This window comes from Phalacrocorax carbo, chromosome 2 (assembly GCF_963921805.1).
Source record: "Phalacrocorax carbo chromosome 2, bPhaCar2.1, whole genome shotgun sequence".
NCBI classification, from domain to species: domain Eukaryota; kingdom Metazoa; phylum Chordata; class Aves; order Suliformes; family Phalacrocoracidae; genus Phalacrocorax; species Phalacrocorax carbo.
This window is the reverse complement of record NC_087514.1, coordinates 79,025,450-79,040,918: the sequence shown is the minus strand read 5'-3', so window position 1 is coordinate 79,040,918 and position 15,469 is coordinate 79,025,450. Positions and strand designations below refer to the sequence as shown.

General features: G+C 38.0%; 1 protein-coding gene across 6 annotated transcripts in view; it reads left to right on the top strand.

Moving 5' to 3' along the window:
• Positions 1–15,469, top strand: part of SEMA5A (semaphorin 5A) — a 354,573-nt gene that overhangs the window by 244,730 nt on the left and 94,374 nt on the right. For all 6 annotated transcript variants that reach the window (XM_064443361.1, XM_064443360.1, XM_064443364.1 and 3 more), the window contains one exon: positions 2,880–3,087. In XM_064443361.1, the coding sequence (XP_064299431.1) occupies positions 2,880–3,087 (208 nt within the window). The remainder of the gene's footprint in view (positions 1–2,879; positions 3,088–15,469) is intronic.

The window sequence follows — 15,469 nt, the reverse complement described above, 5'->3', positions numbered from 1 at the left end:
TACTTCTTCACTTAAAGCCCAGTCATTTATGACTTTCAACATTTCTGTATGAGTGCTGGTCCTCTCAGAAAACAAATGGGAAAGGAATGATTCGGGAGATGCTAAAAGAAAGCAAAAGGAAATGGGAGGAACGGAGATTGTACTCCAAGATAAGAAGGAAGAACAAGAGCAATGACAGCTGTCCTGGCGAAGACATTAGTGCTGCTGTTCTCCAAGTGATAATATTTTATTTTGTTCTAGGGTAGTATGCTGCTGTAACCATATTCTCCAGGTCATAGACCTGAACGTAAAAAAAATGTAGTTCTGCCCTCTACATTAAACAAATTTACTGAGGAGAAAAGAAACACAAAATATTTGGTTTTGTTCTTGTCCAAAGCTACACTTCTAAATTAAATGTGTGTTTAGGCATGAGGGGAGGAGGCCTCCAGGCTTGTTTTTTTTAACTCTTTTATCTTTGGAGAGGTGACAGCAAGTGATTCAGTCTGTAGCTGCCAGTATGGCACAATGGCAGGAAGAAGTATTAGTCTGTGCGAGAAGCACGTGCTGAATGTTTACCTGATTTTTGCCTCATGCAGGAAAAAGATGGCAAGCCAAATGAAATGTATTGTGAATCATACTGAATTTGTTGGCTGCCAGTTAGACAAGTGATATGGAGTTGTACTAACTGATCTGTAAAGTGATACCAACTCATTTGCGTGTGTAAAATGATCTCACTGATTCTTCTTTTCTTCCTCTCAGTGTATTTTTCCAACTTCTGTGCTCAAAAAAAATTTCTTTTTTCACTCAGTTACTAACTAATACAGCCACTGATTTTTTATTCTTTTTTTTTCCTGCGCACTTCTCAAACCGTATTTTGACCTTGAAACTTGCTGTAATTATAGTTGAGATTTTGCATCCAGCAATCATCAGTGGAAACACTGCTTGTTGTCTTCCTCAGCCAGCTGTTTATTGCTTAATTGTGAGACAAAACTGACTCTTGGCAAAGCTTTAATTATTTTTTGAATACAACCTTATTTTAGGTTGTTTGGAAAAAAACTACAGTCAAATTAGAAATTTTTTTATATCAAAAATATTAAATTTAAATGGAAATTAAAACTGCCATTTAATAAAAGGTTTCTTCCTAACAAATGCTCTTACATACAGTAAATCCTGGCAAGCTTGTTTATACCAAGAAAGGAGAAAAATGTAAATAGTTATATGAAATGATTATATTAAGAATTGAGAGGTCAGTCAGAAGACTAACATGCAGACGTGATCTGTTACACTCGAAATCTTGTTATGGACAAAGGGAAATGCACTTTATATACTGAGCTAAGCATTTATGGTTCATCTAATTAGTTTTGACTGTCTAATAAAATTAAGTCCATATTATCTACTTATTAAAGTTCTGTTAATAACATGGTTAAAAACTTTTATACAACTTCCTACTACCTCCCCCTGTTATTTGGTGTTACACTTCCCTTCCAGTACTTCTCAGGTCTTAAGATTGACTATTCAGTTTTCCTTGGGAAGGGGGAGAAGACTTTAACAGCGATTAGCATCTTGGTTTCTCCACCCCCTCATCAGTTTTAGAGTCTTCTTGAGGCCAGTTTTTTGTGTTTTCTTAAGGTTGCTTACTTGCTGTTCCTCACCATTTCCCAGGCAGAGTCTGGGAGCCGCACGCTGCCCTCCCCCAGCCCCATGACCCCGGAGGGGCTGTTTGTCCCGCAGTGACTAGGTAGGGGTGCCAGCCCCCTGCCCCGGGCACTCCCAGAGCGAAGCCAATATATGGAGGCCACAGGCACGTGGCCACCAGGCAATTGCTGCCATGGCTAAAATCAGCTCCCACCAAGACAGGGCCAGACCCATGCTGAGACCCTGTGCTGGCAGCTCTACGCCAAGCCTCTGGCTTTGTGCTAGTGATGGCAAAAGCCATATTTACTGGACTGCAGAGCAGAGCATCCTAAACATTTGTCTTACAATTGTTATCAACTCACAAAAGTTGATAGTCTTTCAAGACTTCACGTAAGTAAGAGCTGATCTCAGTATGTGTTTGCAGTGTTGGTTATTTAATGTTTACTATTGCTGGCATATAGAAGATTGCAAAAAGCAGTTTTGGTCAGACAGCTACCTAAAATGTTTACCAGTGTGGGAACGTGGTCCTTTGTGTTCAGAGCAAATGTTCTTTGTATTTTTAAATTATTTAAAGACTTTCCATGAGTGAATCAGAAATCTCATCAGTCATCTGACGCTGCTTTGTAATGCTTAACTGTCTTTGCTTAGAAATCACAGTAAGAAGTGAAGTGCAGATGCTAAAAGATATGATTTTTCAGAGGCCAAAAACCAGAGAAGTAAGAAGGGATGCAGCCTCGTTTTATCGTTATATTCACCTAGACTCAATTAGGACCTACAGATATTAATGCATATGGGCTTTATTAAATGAATGCAATCCATATCTAAAATCCAATGTTTTTAATACATGGGATTTTAAAACAGACTGGGGCAGTGATGGACTTTATTGCTCTTTAAACTGCTTTGAACATAGTAAAGTGTAGTACAATCTGGTAAATTGAAACGAGTAACCCTTGCTGTGAATGTGCATTTGTAATAGCCAGACTTTGAAAGCTTGTTTCCTAATGACTACTGTTGTGAAGTCTGCTCTGTACTAATAAAATTTTTTTTTTACTGTATTACATAACATAGAAAACTTCAATGGCTGCTTTCAAGTTCTCTTTGCTGTACTATAAGCGATTTAGGAAACTCCAGTGGAAGTATTCCCAGATTCTGAGGCTTCATTGAGAACATCCAGCATGGGATGAAAATTTGTTCACTGAATGACACCAAGTAGGTAGAATTGCTAGTATGATTTTTAGTAACTCCTTTTCCTCTTGCCTTTGCAGACTATGGCACTATTAAGAAAGTACTGGCCCCAATGAACCAGACTTCAAGCAGCTGCCTGCTCGAGGAGATTGAACTCTTGCCAAAAAGTCAGCGAGAGCCCATCAGGAGCCTTCAGATCCTGCACAGCCAGAGTGTCCTTTTTGTGGGCCTTCAGGAGCACGTGATTAAGGTCCCCCTGAAGAGATGTCTCTTTTACAAAACATACAGGTATCAAGAATCAGCTACTTTGGTTTGATTGCAGAAAAAATGCTTCCAGGGAATTGTGGAAAACAGGAAGGAAAAATGACTGAGTAGGAATCCAAATTAATTACCTCTCTCACCAATGACTTTGTATGTATACTATTTATCAGAAGTGTCTCTGACTTCTTTTACTAACTTGTGAGGGCTAGAGGAGACTCTCAAGGAATTATATTGATATTTAAGTGTCATTATACAGATCCTGAATTGTGAAATGAAACAGTAAGGAATGGTTTATATAGAAAACAAGTATTTCATCATGTTCAATATAGCTGCTGGTTTAATATATTTAAAGCTTGAAACTTGGACAAATTTAAGTTGGGGCTTTTTTTAAGCTGCATTATAACCGAGTAAGCAATAGCTCTGTGGGTTCAGACAGAAAACTGGATTGGATAAACTGAGAGCTAAGACTAGTTGGAAAAGTGGCTATTTAAAGGTAGTGCTGGATCACGAAACTGTAATAAATGAAAATATTCTACTAAGTGAAAGTGTTACACAACTAACAGTTGTTTGATCAAACAAGGAAAATAGCTTACAGATTATCACTTGGTTTTAGACTGTATTATGGTAGTTAAGGAATTTAAAGTTCAGCATACAACTTTTTCTATAGGTTATCTAAAAGTACTTCTATGTTGTGAAAGATTTGCTGTTAGAGATTGTTAATTTCATCTAATTAGTTGTATCTTCCCTTTGGTATGTGTGCTTCCAGTAATTTAGTATGATTGTTCCGTTTTATGTCAGACTCTGAACCAGTGTGATGAGCTTTTTCAGAACTGACAGACGCGTTTGGTTGGTTTTTAGCTTGTTTTTGCTTTCAGCTTGTTTAATATATTTTCCTTTGAAAAGCTGGGCTGTTAAAGGAGGGAGAAAGGCTGCCAGTTGCCTTTCTTGGCTGCTACAGTCAGGATTACGGAGACGTTATTTGTGCAGCAGACAGAGACGTTATACCTCCCATGAAAGGTAGTGACCATTTGCAAGTGGAGACGTTTCTGGCTGTCAGAGGGAGCACGCACGCGCTCACAGCAGGGGGGTGACCGCAGGATGCAGGTGTAGAGCTGTGGCTTGCAGACAGTGGAAGGACTTTTCTGAGGGACCTGGCTCTCCGTGGGGATTGGTGCCATGCAAGAGGCCGGGGAAAGGATACTGCATTGAGAACAAGACTGAAGGAAAAGCTGTGTCCTGGGAAAATGGAGTAGACCAGGGAAGGGGGGGATTGTCATTATTATAGTTCTTTACCAGCCCTTTTTGTTTATGCTGTCCTATGTAGCATATTTTAGGAATTTTCTGCTAAAATAGTAGTGATGGGACACTCAAAGCCCCATTGGAAGTCCTGCAAAGCTCACTTTAAGGAAAAGTTATATATAAGCAAGTCTGCCTCAAGCTTTTCATTGGTTTAGGGGCCAACATAGGACCAAGTTTCATTTTTCTTTGGTTTAGCAAGTTGAAACAGGATGTGTGGTAGTCCTTTTCATTTTGTTTCCTCCTTTTTGTTAAGTGAGGAACTTGTATTTTGGGAAAGGGGAGGAGTGTATGTGTGTAAATCTGGAGAAGGAAAAATATGACGAGTTATTGTGTTTCTCTCTTTTCTTGAATGTGAGATGATTATGCTGTTCTGGTTGTACAAGACATTAAGTATGTTTTCTTAAGCAGATGTGTTTATTTCAGAAAGGGTGATATCCTTTGTTTTCTCAGGGACTCTGTAAACACAGAGAGCTCAATAATACAGGCAAGTCTGCACTTGGCTTGAAACATATCAAGGCTGGAGCCTTATTATGTTACTAGTGAGGTGGGAACTCCAAAAAGCCAGACGTGAGACTTCCAGAGCACCTGCTTAACTTGTTGCCTGTGTGGAGGTCCCACAAGGTCCTTGGTACCTGTGCTCTATCAGGACAATTCCTGAGGCACATCAGTGGTACCCTGGCTGCAGGGCCCAAACATGCTCCTGCCCTTGCAGGGTGGGACTGCTGTCTCAAATCATAGACCCCATAGATGGCTACAGGCTAGGCATTCTTCTCTCTTTTTGAGCAGCAGGGTCTAACTGACTAGATCTTAAGAGTGGGTTTTTTTTTAAAAAAAAAAAAAAACCACAAAAAAAAACAAGAAAAGAACAACAAAGTGGTCCTATTCCCATTGTACTGAGTAGAACAGTAGTTGAGTGACTCAAATCCTGCCGAAATGATAATTTATTCTTCTGCCCAGAGGTATGTGAAGTCTCATCTTCCACTGGAATGACTTACTTAAAAGGAGATAAAATTATTACTTGTGGGGTTTTTAATATCTTTTGTGGTTGTCTCAATTTGTTGGAATAATTATAACACCATTGGACCGAAAGGGTTACCGTCCATATTTTCTTCCTGGTTAAAGAGTTCACCAGAAATTCTTGCTCTGTTTTGTGAGAAAGGAGAGGATTTACAGCTGTGATCTACAATGAAATAAGGCATCTCCTCATCATCTATCATTAGACACTTGGATCATTTGGACAACATAGACATAATCTTTCTCTCACCTATCACTTACTTTTGTGTTTTCTTGGCTTATGCTGGATTTCAGGCATATTTGGTTCTCTGCAAGTGGAGAGAGTGTAGGTACCTTACTTGAGGCTATAAATTTCACTAGGTAATTAAACATCTGAAACTTAGTCACTGCATTGCTGAGTGCTTTAATACTCACATTCTTGTTATATGTTGCCAACTATTGCTTCTGTACTATAGCAATGAGTAAATAGAGTAATGAGGAAACGTTACCTAAGGAAAATGCTTCAGGGCATTGTCATTCTTTTTTTTTTTTATTATTATATTAACTTTATTCACATTTATCATACTTAGGGCTGTATAACTGTGCCAAGGCTATATTTTGAACTTCCATCAATAATAACTAGAGTTTTGTCCCCAGATCAAGGGCAAATGCAGTCTTTAATATCTACTTTGCAAAATTTTTGAGAAATAGAGCATGTTTGTGCATAAATAATAGCCTTAAAAAAGGCAAAAGACTGAAGATGTACTAGCTCATCTGTCTGCCTTTTTGTGTCAATGGCAGCGTGCTCACCATCTAATCTTTTCTAATCTTTTTGTTTAGGTTTATTGGAAGGGTTTCAGACAATGCAACTTTAGTCCCTCTGTTGAGCAGACTGTTCCACAAGCTAATATCTCAATGTCAAGATATTTTTCTTGAGAATGTCTATTTTTTATTTTTATTTCATTATTCCTTGTTTTATCTTTAAGTAACAGCCTCTAAATCATGTGGATATTGCTTTTATTTTTAGTTTATTATGTCTTCTTAATTATCACTTTGTTATGCTGTACATATTTAGCTAACTCATATTTCCTTTGTAAATCTGTTCCTCCAGCACTTTCTTGTGGTGGAGTCTTCTGTGTCACAGTGTTGCCTCTGACAGACATTCCCTCTGATCCAGGATAGTCTTGTTCTACCAGCTATGCTCCCACAGACACTGTTATCAAACGCCCTTGAAAAAACTGTTTTACATTTGGAGGCTAAATTTGATTTTCTTTTTGTGCTCTAGGTGCAGTTCAGTGCACTTTATTGCTGTGACAGCAGACCATATCACAGGCAGAGCCTGTTGTCACACCTGTAGTTTGGGTTGCTCAGCATTTCCCATTATGCCACGATGTTTTTGTTGTTCTTGAGTTGTCTGTGTTGGTTATTTGGATTGACAGTTTTCATGGAGGGGGTCTCCCACAGACTTCTGCCAATGGCTGAATAGTTCTGAACATCCTGTCATAATCCTGCTGTTTTATGGAATCAGTTAGGGAAAAATAGTTTGGGCCATGTGAATTCTTTCAAACAGTTCTCCAGAAAGCCCTGGCATCTTCATGCTCCAGGAGGAAATGGCAGAGCAGCTACCATAGTTCAGCTCTCCTTGGGGAAAAACCTGAAGATTTGACCAAGTTATTATCACCTAGGTATTGCAATTCACACATGCTTATCAAACTTTTACAGAAGACCATCAACATTATTCACTGGAGCTATTATTTTCACTAAGAATTCCCCATTTCTCTGTACTTCTTCAGAGTTGAGCAGGCCAAACATAAAGCGCAACTGACTTTTGTATACCTGCTAATTAACTATAATGCAAGATAAATTGAATGATTATCATGAGAAGATAACTATTAAACTCCCTAAAGTTTGAAGGCTCTAAGCATCTGTAATAAGGAGTAAGATCTGTAGCAGGGGGGTAAAGACTCCATCCTCTGAAACAAAGAACCAGATGGCTTTCTTTTATTGACAGCTGTAGCCTTCAAAAGCAACCTTGGATGGCAGTGATTCCTCTGAGGCAAATTTGTCGATGAAATAATTTGTACTGGAGTTTTCAGTGCATCAGTTTTGAGAGTAGGGGCAATGAAAGGTTGTATCAGGCCAATGTTCTGCAAAATCTTGTGAAGCAAGGGTCAAGAATTGGTATTTCTGATGGAAGACAGGTTTCACACACTTAGAAGGTTTGAAAATTAATCTTACTATGACGTTATGTCTAAGTAAATAAATAGTGCCATCTGCTAAAAGCTGTACAAATAGTGACTTTTCTGGTGTAAATAAACAATTTTTGTAAATTTTTGAGTATTATTTTTTATATTATATGCTTATTATATTATTGGGTCGCAAGATCGTTTTGCTAAGTAACGTTATTGTAGCTATTCTTCTGTACCCTTAACTTTTCTCTCTCTGTCATTTTTATTTTGGCTTCTTTGTTAACCATCAGCTATGAAATCTGTTCATAGCAAGAGACAACTGTAGCAGCACAGTAAGAAGAGGGGTACTGGATTAACTAGCAGAAGAAAACAATCCTTGCAAATTGGCTTGTGCTTTATTTCATTCCTAGAACCCCAGCAAGATTATTGGATTAAGTATTTGAACCGGTGTTGCATTCCTCTATTTTTCATTGGCTATAGATGTTGCTTCCTCAGAAGTACTCTTGTACTCAGTATAAAACTGTATTCCTGAGAATAAAACAGTGTGACTATCATTACAGAGTAGATTAATGATTCTTGTGTACTACTATTATACAAGTTAACAGCCAGTAATGTGATCTAAACTATTACTAGGTGCTAATGTATTCAGAAGGGCTTGTCAACACATGGAATTGAAATTGCTGTTTTGAAATAATCATTCCAGAATAGTTATTTTTGGACATCCAGGTGGATTTCCTTGTTTCAAAATATGCAAACCTTACTCCAGTTTAAATCAGAGAAACACACTGCTACATTAAAATGTTGGAACCACTTGAGATCTAATCTGAATTAGTGATTCCACAGTAATATTCCAGAATCCGAATCTTCATAAATTTCCCAAACTGAGATAAACTGTAATCCTGGCTGCAAGACTAGATTATAAGCACATTTTTAAAATGTGAAGTCTTTTTTTTAGGTATTGGATACACTGCAAAATTATCCTTGATTTGTGTGAATTTATGAGAACGCTGATAAAGTCAGCAAAACTATGAAATAAGCACAGTTGACAATCTTCAGCACCCAAAAGAAGTAGAATATTATCCCCATACTGAGGAGGGGAATCAATTGAAGCTCTACAGATCTGAGGTTGGCCTATATTTCTTCTCCCTCTGTGAGGACTAAGGTTGACGCAGGCAGTGTCTTTGTCTATCTGGCCCACAAAATGCATCAGAGACAAACTATGCATTTACATTTTGCTGCACCTGAAATATTTGGTCACGGCTCTTTGGAGTGTGTGATCTATGCATGTATTTACTGTATTGTATTTTAAGCACACGTTTTTGGCAAACAAGAAGGAATTTTGACAAATAGGTAGTATTTTACAGCCTGCTTCCAATGTATTTATTGCAGTACCCTATAAGAATGAAGGAAAATGTCATTTCATTTTAGTTTGCAAAGTTTTAAGAAAACCAGATGGACTTGACCATGTATTTGCAATACAGATTTTATTAGTAGGATATTATTTTAAACAAAGAAGTGATCTAAGAAATAAAAATTTAAACCAGGCATGTGGTTTTCATATGTCATGATGTAATTCATTTCTTTGCTTTTAAAAAATACCAAAAGTTTGAGGAATTTTAAGTCCAGTGTCGTTATTATTAAGTTTTTCTTGAAAATCATCTGATATATTTAAAGCAACCCACTTTCCAAGAGGCGATTTCAATAGTCATTTGATACTTGGCAAGTGTATTCTCTGGAAACAGACATTAAAGGCACTGGGTGTTTTCAAAACAAACAAACAAAGGCAGGTATGGAAGGTTTTTTATTTTAAAATAATTTAACGCATCAGATACTGGACTGCTATGCAGTCAGGCCAGCACACATCCTGTGCATCTCAGCTTACAGTGCTCTGCATTGCACACCAGTTGTTTTCTCATGAGAATTATTTGCAGCTCTCTTAATATTCTATAATCTTTTCGTGGACATTTTCATTTATTTGAAGTTTTACAGGAAATTAGCATCTGCGTTTTGAGTCCACTATTGACCTGAATGTATGAAAGAGAGAGAGTATTCTTGAAGCAGCAGTGTGAACTGTGGGCTGGATTCCAGAACAGGACTTCTGTTGCTCCAGTTCTACAAGTTCAAAATGAGCGGCTTTAAAGGCCATCTGCTCTTTCTAATACATCATCAGGCCAGTGGAGGTATCTACAGTTACTTCTGAAATGAGAGGTAATGGTACCCTCAAAATGTTGAGACACCTGCTATCTGGTTAGTACTTTAAGGAGTGAAGTTGCACATCTTAAATCTGGGCCTGCTATCTTTATAATTGATTCATATTCTAGTATAACGTTAACCTCAACATTTAAGTTCAAAAGAACCTAGGTTACAGCTGACTAAAAGGATATGGAAGTTGTGTACCCTGTTTACATTTATAGCCACTAAAGATGTGCAGGTCTTTTAAAGACATAGGGTTGCCATATGGAAGCAAACGTGTCCAGCCTGGGCAATCACTGTTATTGCTGTTCTGATGTAGGAACACATCAACTTGTGGGAAGATCCCCAAATCTGTTGTTGCTCTTGCGTTGCCTTGCTATGTAGGTAGGTCAGATTTTCAGAGCCTATTTGCCAACCACAGATTTGTAGGCTCTAGTTCCAGCCCATCAAAACGGCTCTGAAAATCCTAGCTGCACCTTGTCACCCCAGCATTTCCAGGCTCCTACCTCCTAATCAGAGGGCTGGAAGCTTTGTCTTGACTGACTGTCGTGGATGGAGACCTCAGGTGTTATTTCTTTACAATGAATGGCAAGCCTATCTTCTTTTGTAGAGAGCATGCTCTGAAAGTTGTCGTTCACGTTTGTTCCAAGCAGAACCAGTTGGAAGCATCTGTATTCAAAGAATTGTGTGTTATAAGCAATTTTAGTAAAAAATTGTACATAAATTCCTGATTCTGGTTTTGAAGGGAGGAGCCTGTAAATTTAAAGCTATTATTGTCCAGTGCACGCTGCAAGATTGAATTGTACCTAGATGGATTTTGATTGCCTTGTAGAAATTCAGGTAGGACGAAGCAATAGTAGTCCACACAGGGTGGCTGAGGTGATTAAAGGATTTTATTTTCCTTAACGGTACAGGCAAGGGTTAAGCAAGATTCTGAATATTTGACACGCATCTTAGTTTGAGCTCCAAGGACTTTATAAATACTTTGCCTACCGTTTATGTTCTTCTGCATCACTCTATATCTTTAGATCCCAGTTCTTTATTTCACATACCTCTATATAAACACACACACTTATATCTACAAAACCAGTAGTAGTGAAAGCACCGATAGGTACCTGTGTGCCGAAGTCTGGTGTCAGATTCGTGTATTCATTCAGAAGCAGATAACACAGTGCATTTGGAACATGAGACGGGCTTTTATCTTCAGTTGCCTGTTCAAATTTGCAGTGAGGAATCTGGCTTCTGTGAAATAAGATGGTGACCCCAGTGCAGTTCCTGGTATACAAAGTGTCCAGATCACAGTTGGCAGTAATTGGAACTATGTAGGTATGGCTACCTCAGTAGAAACAATTTGGAAGGGTCAGGAGACTCAAATATCCTCTGTTCTTCAAAATGCTGTGTATACCTAAAGACAGAAAAATATTTCACTGAACAGTCTCAGAAGATGCACCTCTTATGCTTATACATTCTCTGAATATAATGTTACAGCTCAAGAGGATATCTGATTAGCACTTACAATGTATATTGTTATGGGAATATATTCTTCCCCTGAAAGGAGATTTAAAAATCTCTTTGAAATCAATGGTATCAGGATATAGCTTTTAATCTTAAGATTTCTTTGTTCTTTGGAGCACACATCATGAATTCTTTTTAATCTAAAACAGTATGGGTTTTTTTTATATATTTTGCTCTGAATGGTATTCATTTCTGCCTCATTTTCTGTCTGAATAAATCATCTCAAATGTAACTGAAGTAGAGCAGTTTCGCTAGCCTGCTTGGTGATAATTATAAAATAGTTGAGCAAAATGACCTGCTATTGCTGGCTTGCTTTGGAGCGGGGTGACTTATAGTTCTGTTACTTGTCAGTAAAAATCATTGTTTAAAAGTGTTGCATGACTGTCGGCATAATGAACTATCACAGCCAAATGGATGCCTTGCAGGAGAGACACTCAACTACCTATCATTTACATTTGGTAAAAAACGTGAAACAACATAGAGGAAAATTAGAATCAATCAGTAGAAGCCAAAAGCTGTTTAATGTTTTTGTAGAGAGTGCTGACTCGACAGGGTAAATGGCATCAAGAGTCTTAGAATGAACCAACTCACTTTTATTCTCGAATTTCCTTCCTGCACAGAATTACCAGTTTTAGCAGTGCTGGGACAAATGATCTGAAGTCTTAGAGATGTGGGCTGTTGCCTACTGGGAGTAACAGATAAAACATTAATTTTCATCTCTGGTGAAACTGAGATGTGAGGCAGACTTCCAGAGACAAGACAGCTAATATATTATCCAGCTCTGCTCCTTCCAGTGTCACTCTCTGAAAGGGCCCTTTCGACTGAAAGACCTAATACTAATTTTTAAATTTATCTGATTTTTCAACAGTAGCATCTAAAATGGCTTTAATTTACACAGAGATCTGAGAGGAGAAAGGGATAAAGATGTGTAGTGATATCTGATTTTTGACTTTCCTTACTTACATGAATTTGACTGCCGTTTCAAACAATTTCTTTTGCTATTTCATGTATACACTGAAGTGGTTCCTCTTACTGCTGTCTCTTGAGAGAGAGATTAATTTAAATAAGAGTTAAAACAATATAAAATTTTCATTGATGGAGGACAGTAAGGACACACAATTGTGAGTTAATAATAGTCCCTTTAAGTTTCACATTTCAGATAGAAGTTTGGGGTTTTTCATGCTTAGAAGCTTTATTCTATCCATGTATTCCATCTGTAAACTTATTTTGTTATCTGTTTCTTTTCTTCTTTTATCTCAGCATGGTAGATCAAAATAATTAGCTGCTGTTATTCACACATTAAATTATCCCTCAAAGGAAAGAAAATGGTTTTAAAAGGTGACATAATTAAGCAAATACAGATGAAAATTGACCCACATATTACCGCTCTTATTATTTTCTTTTAAAAGAAAATATATCCAGTTTTCAGAGAAATTGGTGGTCTAAGCACGTGATCTAAAAGAAATAAATAAGAAAACCTTCCGAGATGTCAGGCAGGGAGGAGAACAGAAACGGACTGTTGTGCTGATACCTGAGAACAGCTATTTAAGCCAGGTCCTGCCTCATTTCATTAATATATCTGGTATGGTGAACTGAAAAGCCAGAAAGAGGGTGATGATGCTGACCGCTTTCATGGTATGATTTTTCTGTCTGAATATAAGATTTCCAAAATTAAACTTTTTACAAGATGAGACTTGGATATAATAATGACTGGGACAATCAATTAGATCATTACAAAAAAAAGGCAAAACTAGAGTTTCTCATGTGAGGAGTACTTCTCAGGCAAAATTTCCTGTTGCTTTGTTTGGTATAGTTCATGTTTCCAGGATTAATTTATGTATTGTAGTGTAAAAAAAAGAAAAATTATTAAAGACTGCTAAAGACTCTCATTTTTGGAGGAAGCTCTTCACACTTAGCCTCTTGTCATCTGCATGAGGTTATCTGAGTTACTAAGTTGTTAAAATCATATTTTTCATATGCTCAGCGGACCTTCTGAACTAAATTCTGAATCAATTCACCTCATTTTATCTTGCTGCCACGCTCTCCAAACCTGTTCACTTACTGAAACGGCCATGTTCGGTGTCCACAGAGTGATTGAACATGCTTTGTCCCAGCAGTGCAATGACTTCTCAGAATTTTTTTAAATTTCTTTTTCCAGGAAACTAGGATCTGTTCTGATACCAAGAAGTTCTAAGAACAGTCAAAACATGCTTTTAGTGCCCTACTTAGAAATTATAAGTGACTTGTAATAAAAGGTGCCAGATATTTTGATTTGCCCGAGAGGAAAGTAATGTGGAAACAAAAGCAAAAGAGGAGATGGGGTCTAAGAGCAGAGTGGGAGAAAGATCAGCATACTCCTAGGAAAGAGGGAGTATGGTTCTACATGAAAGGATACTGACTTTTAAAATATTCTATTTTTTAATAAAAAGTGTCTAAAGCATAATAACTGCATTAAAAAATATTAACACTTAACATAAAGGAATAGTGAAGTTGGAAACTGAGCACTTCTACTTTGAGAAGTTGCCAGTTGTACATTATGTCAGCCTTTAACTTTTTTTTGGTGTTCTTTTTTCATAAAACACATGCTTTATCAGAGACACACAGAAGGAGGTCACTGAACATCTTGTCTTGCAAACACTGGAAGGCCAAGACACTTAAAACTTTCCATAATTTGCATTAATTGTCCTCCTCACTTTCTAGGTAGTTAAAGGGAAACATGTGCAGCCTGAGTTACAAAAATGCTAAGTGCTCACAGCTGCAAGAGCCATCAGTGGGAACTCTCTGCTGAACACTGAATCCCCTAAAGCTTTATCTTTGAACTGGCAGCCTAATTAGGGGTACCTAGGGAGTTTTGGCTAGGTAGTTTGTCTCTTACTCTGTGCCCATTTCGCAGATGGGAACTATCCTCCCACATAGTACTGGCAATCCAGGTTGCCAAGTGTACTGTAGAAACTAATCCTTTGAAATTTATAAGCACTAAGAATCCTCTGTGATGGTATTATGGAAGAGCATACCAGGGAATTAGTAAATGTGCGTTTTGTCTGATATTAGCATGGAATTACATGAGGAATGCCAGAGATAAACAGAAATATGAATAAAACACAGGATTTGTGAGGACAGAATCACAGAAGGGTTGAGGTTGGCAGAGGCCTCTGGAGGTTATCTCGTCCAACCTCCTGTTCAAGCAGGGTCACCTAGAGCCAGTTGCCTAGGACCATATCCAGATTTGAATATCTCAAGGATGGAGACTCCACAGCCTCTCTGGGCAACCTGTGCCAGTGCTCAGTCACCCTCACAGTGAAAAAAGTGTTTCCTGATGGTCACAGGGAAGCTCCTGTGTTTCAGTTTGTGCCCATTGCCTCTGTTCCTGTCACTGGGCACCACTGAAAAGAGCCTGGCTCCATCTTCCCTGCACCTTCCCTTCAGGCATTTGTACACGTTGATGAGATCCCCTCGAGCCTTCTCTTCTCCAGGTTAAACACTTCCAGCTCTCAACCTCTCCTCATAGGGAAGATGCTCCAGTCTCTTAATCATCTTTGTGGCCCTTCACTGGACAGAAGTGATGTGAACAGACAACTAAAGAGAGAATGATAATGCCCATGGATTTCAGTTGAGCATTTTTTATAATCTAGACAAAACATTTGGATTTATTGTTTTTATGTGTAATTTATAGGTATTTTTACCCGTGTTAAAACGATTATATTATGCTTCACTATCATGGGACTTCCACCTACTTTCTTATGTATCTTTACCTATAAAGCTGCAGACCTGTTGCCTAGACTGTTAACGTGTGACCCACCAGTAGCAAGTGAAAGCTACCATTTGATAGAGAAAAGAACTTCTAGTTTTGTACGATGAGTCTCTCAGAGTCTGTAGGAAGCTGGACTACCATCCTTCTCTCTAACCTTCTTTTTTCCTCCTCATGTGCTGCTAGGAGGGAGTGTCTAGGGCAGCATGTGATAAGTCAGAGGCGTGACGGCAGCCCACCAGCACCCCTTTGAACTTATTTCCAGGAATTCTACAGCAATGCAGAAAACAAATCAGACAGTTTTCTAATTCATTTTTAAAAAGTAGATATTATCATCTGATTTCTGACAAAGATGATAGCTATAATTTTAAAAATGGTAGAAAAGACTAAGAAATGTAACTCCTGAAATACCCTTTACTTGTAGCAGACAACATATGCTTTTTATAAATTGCTGTAATTCTCTAGTAATTAA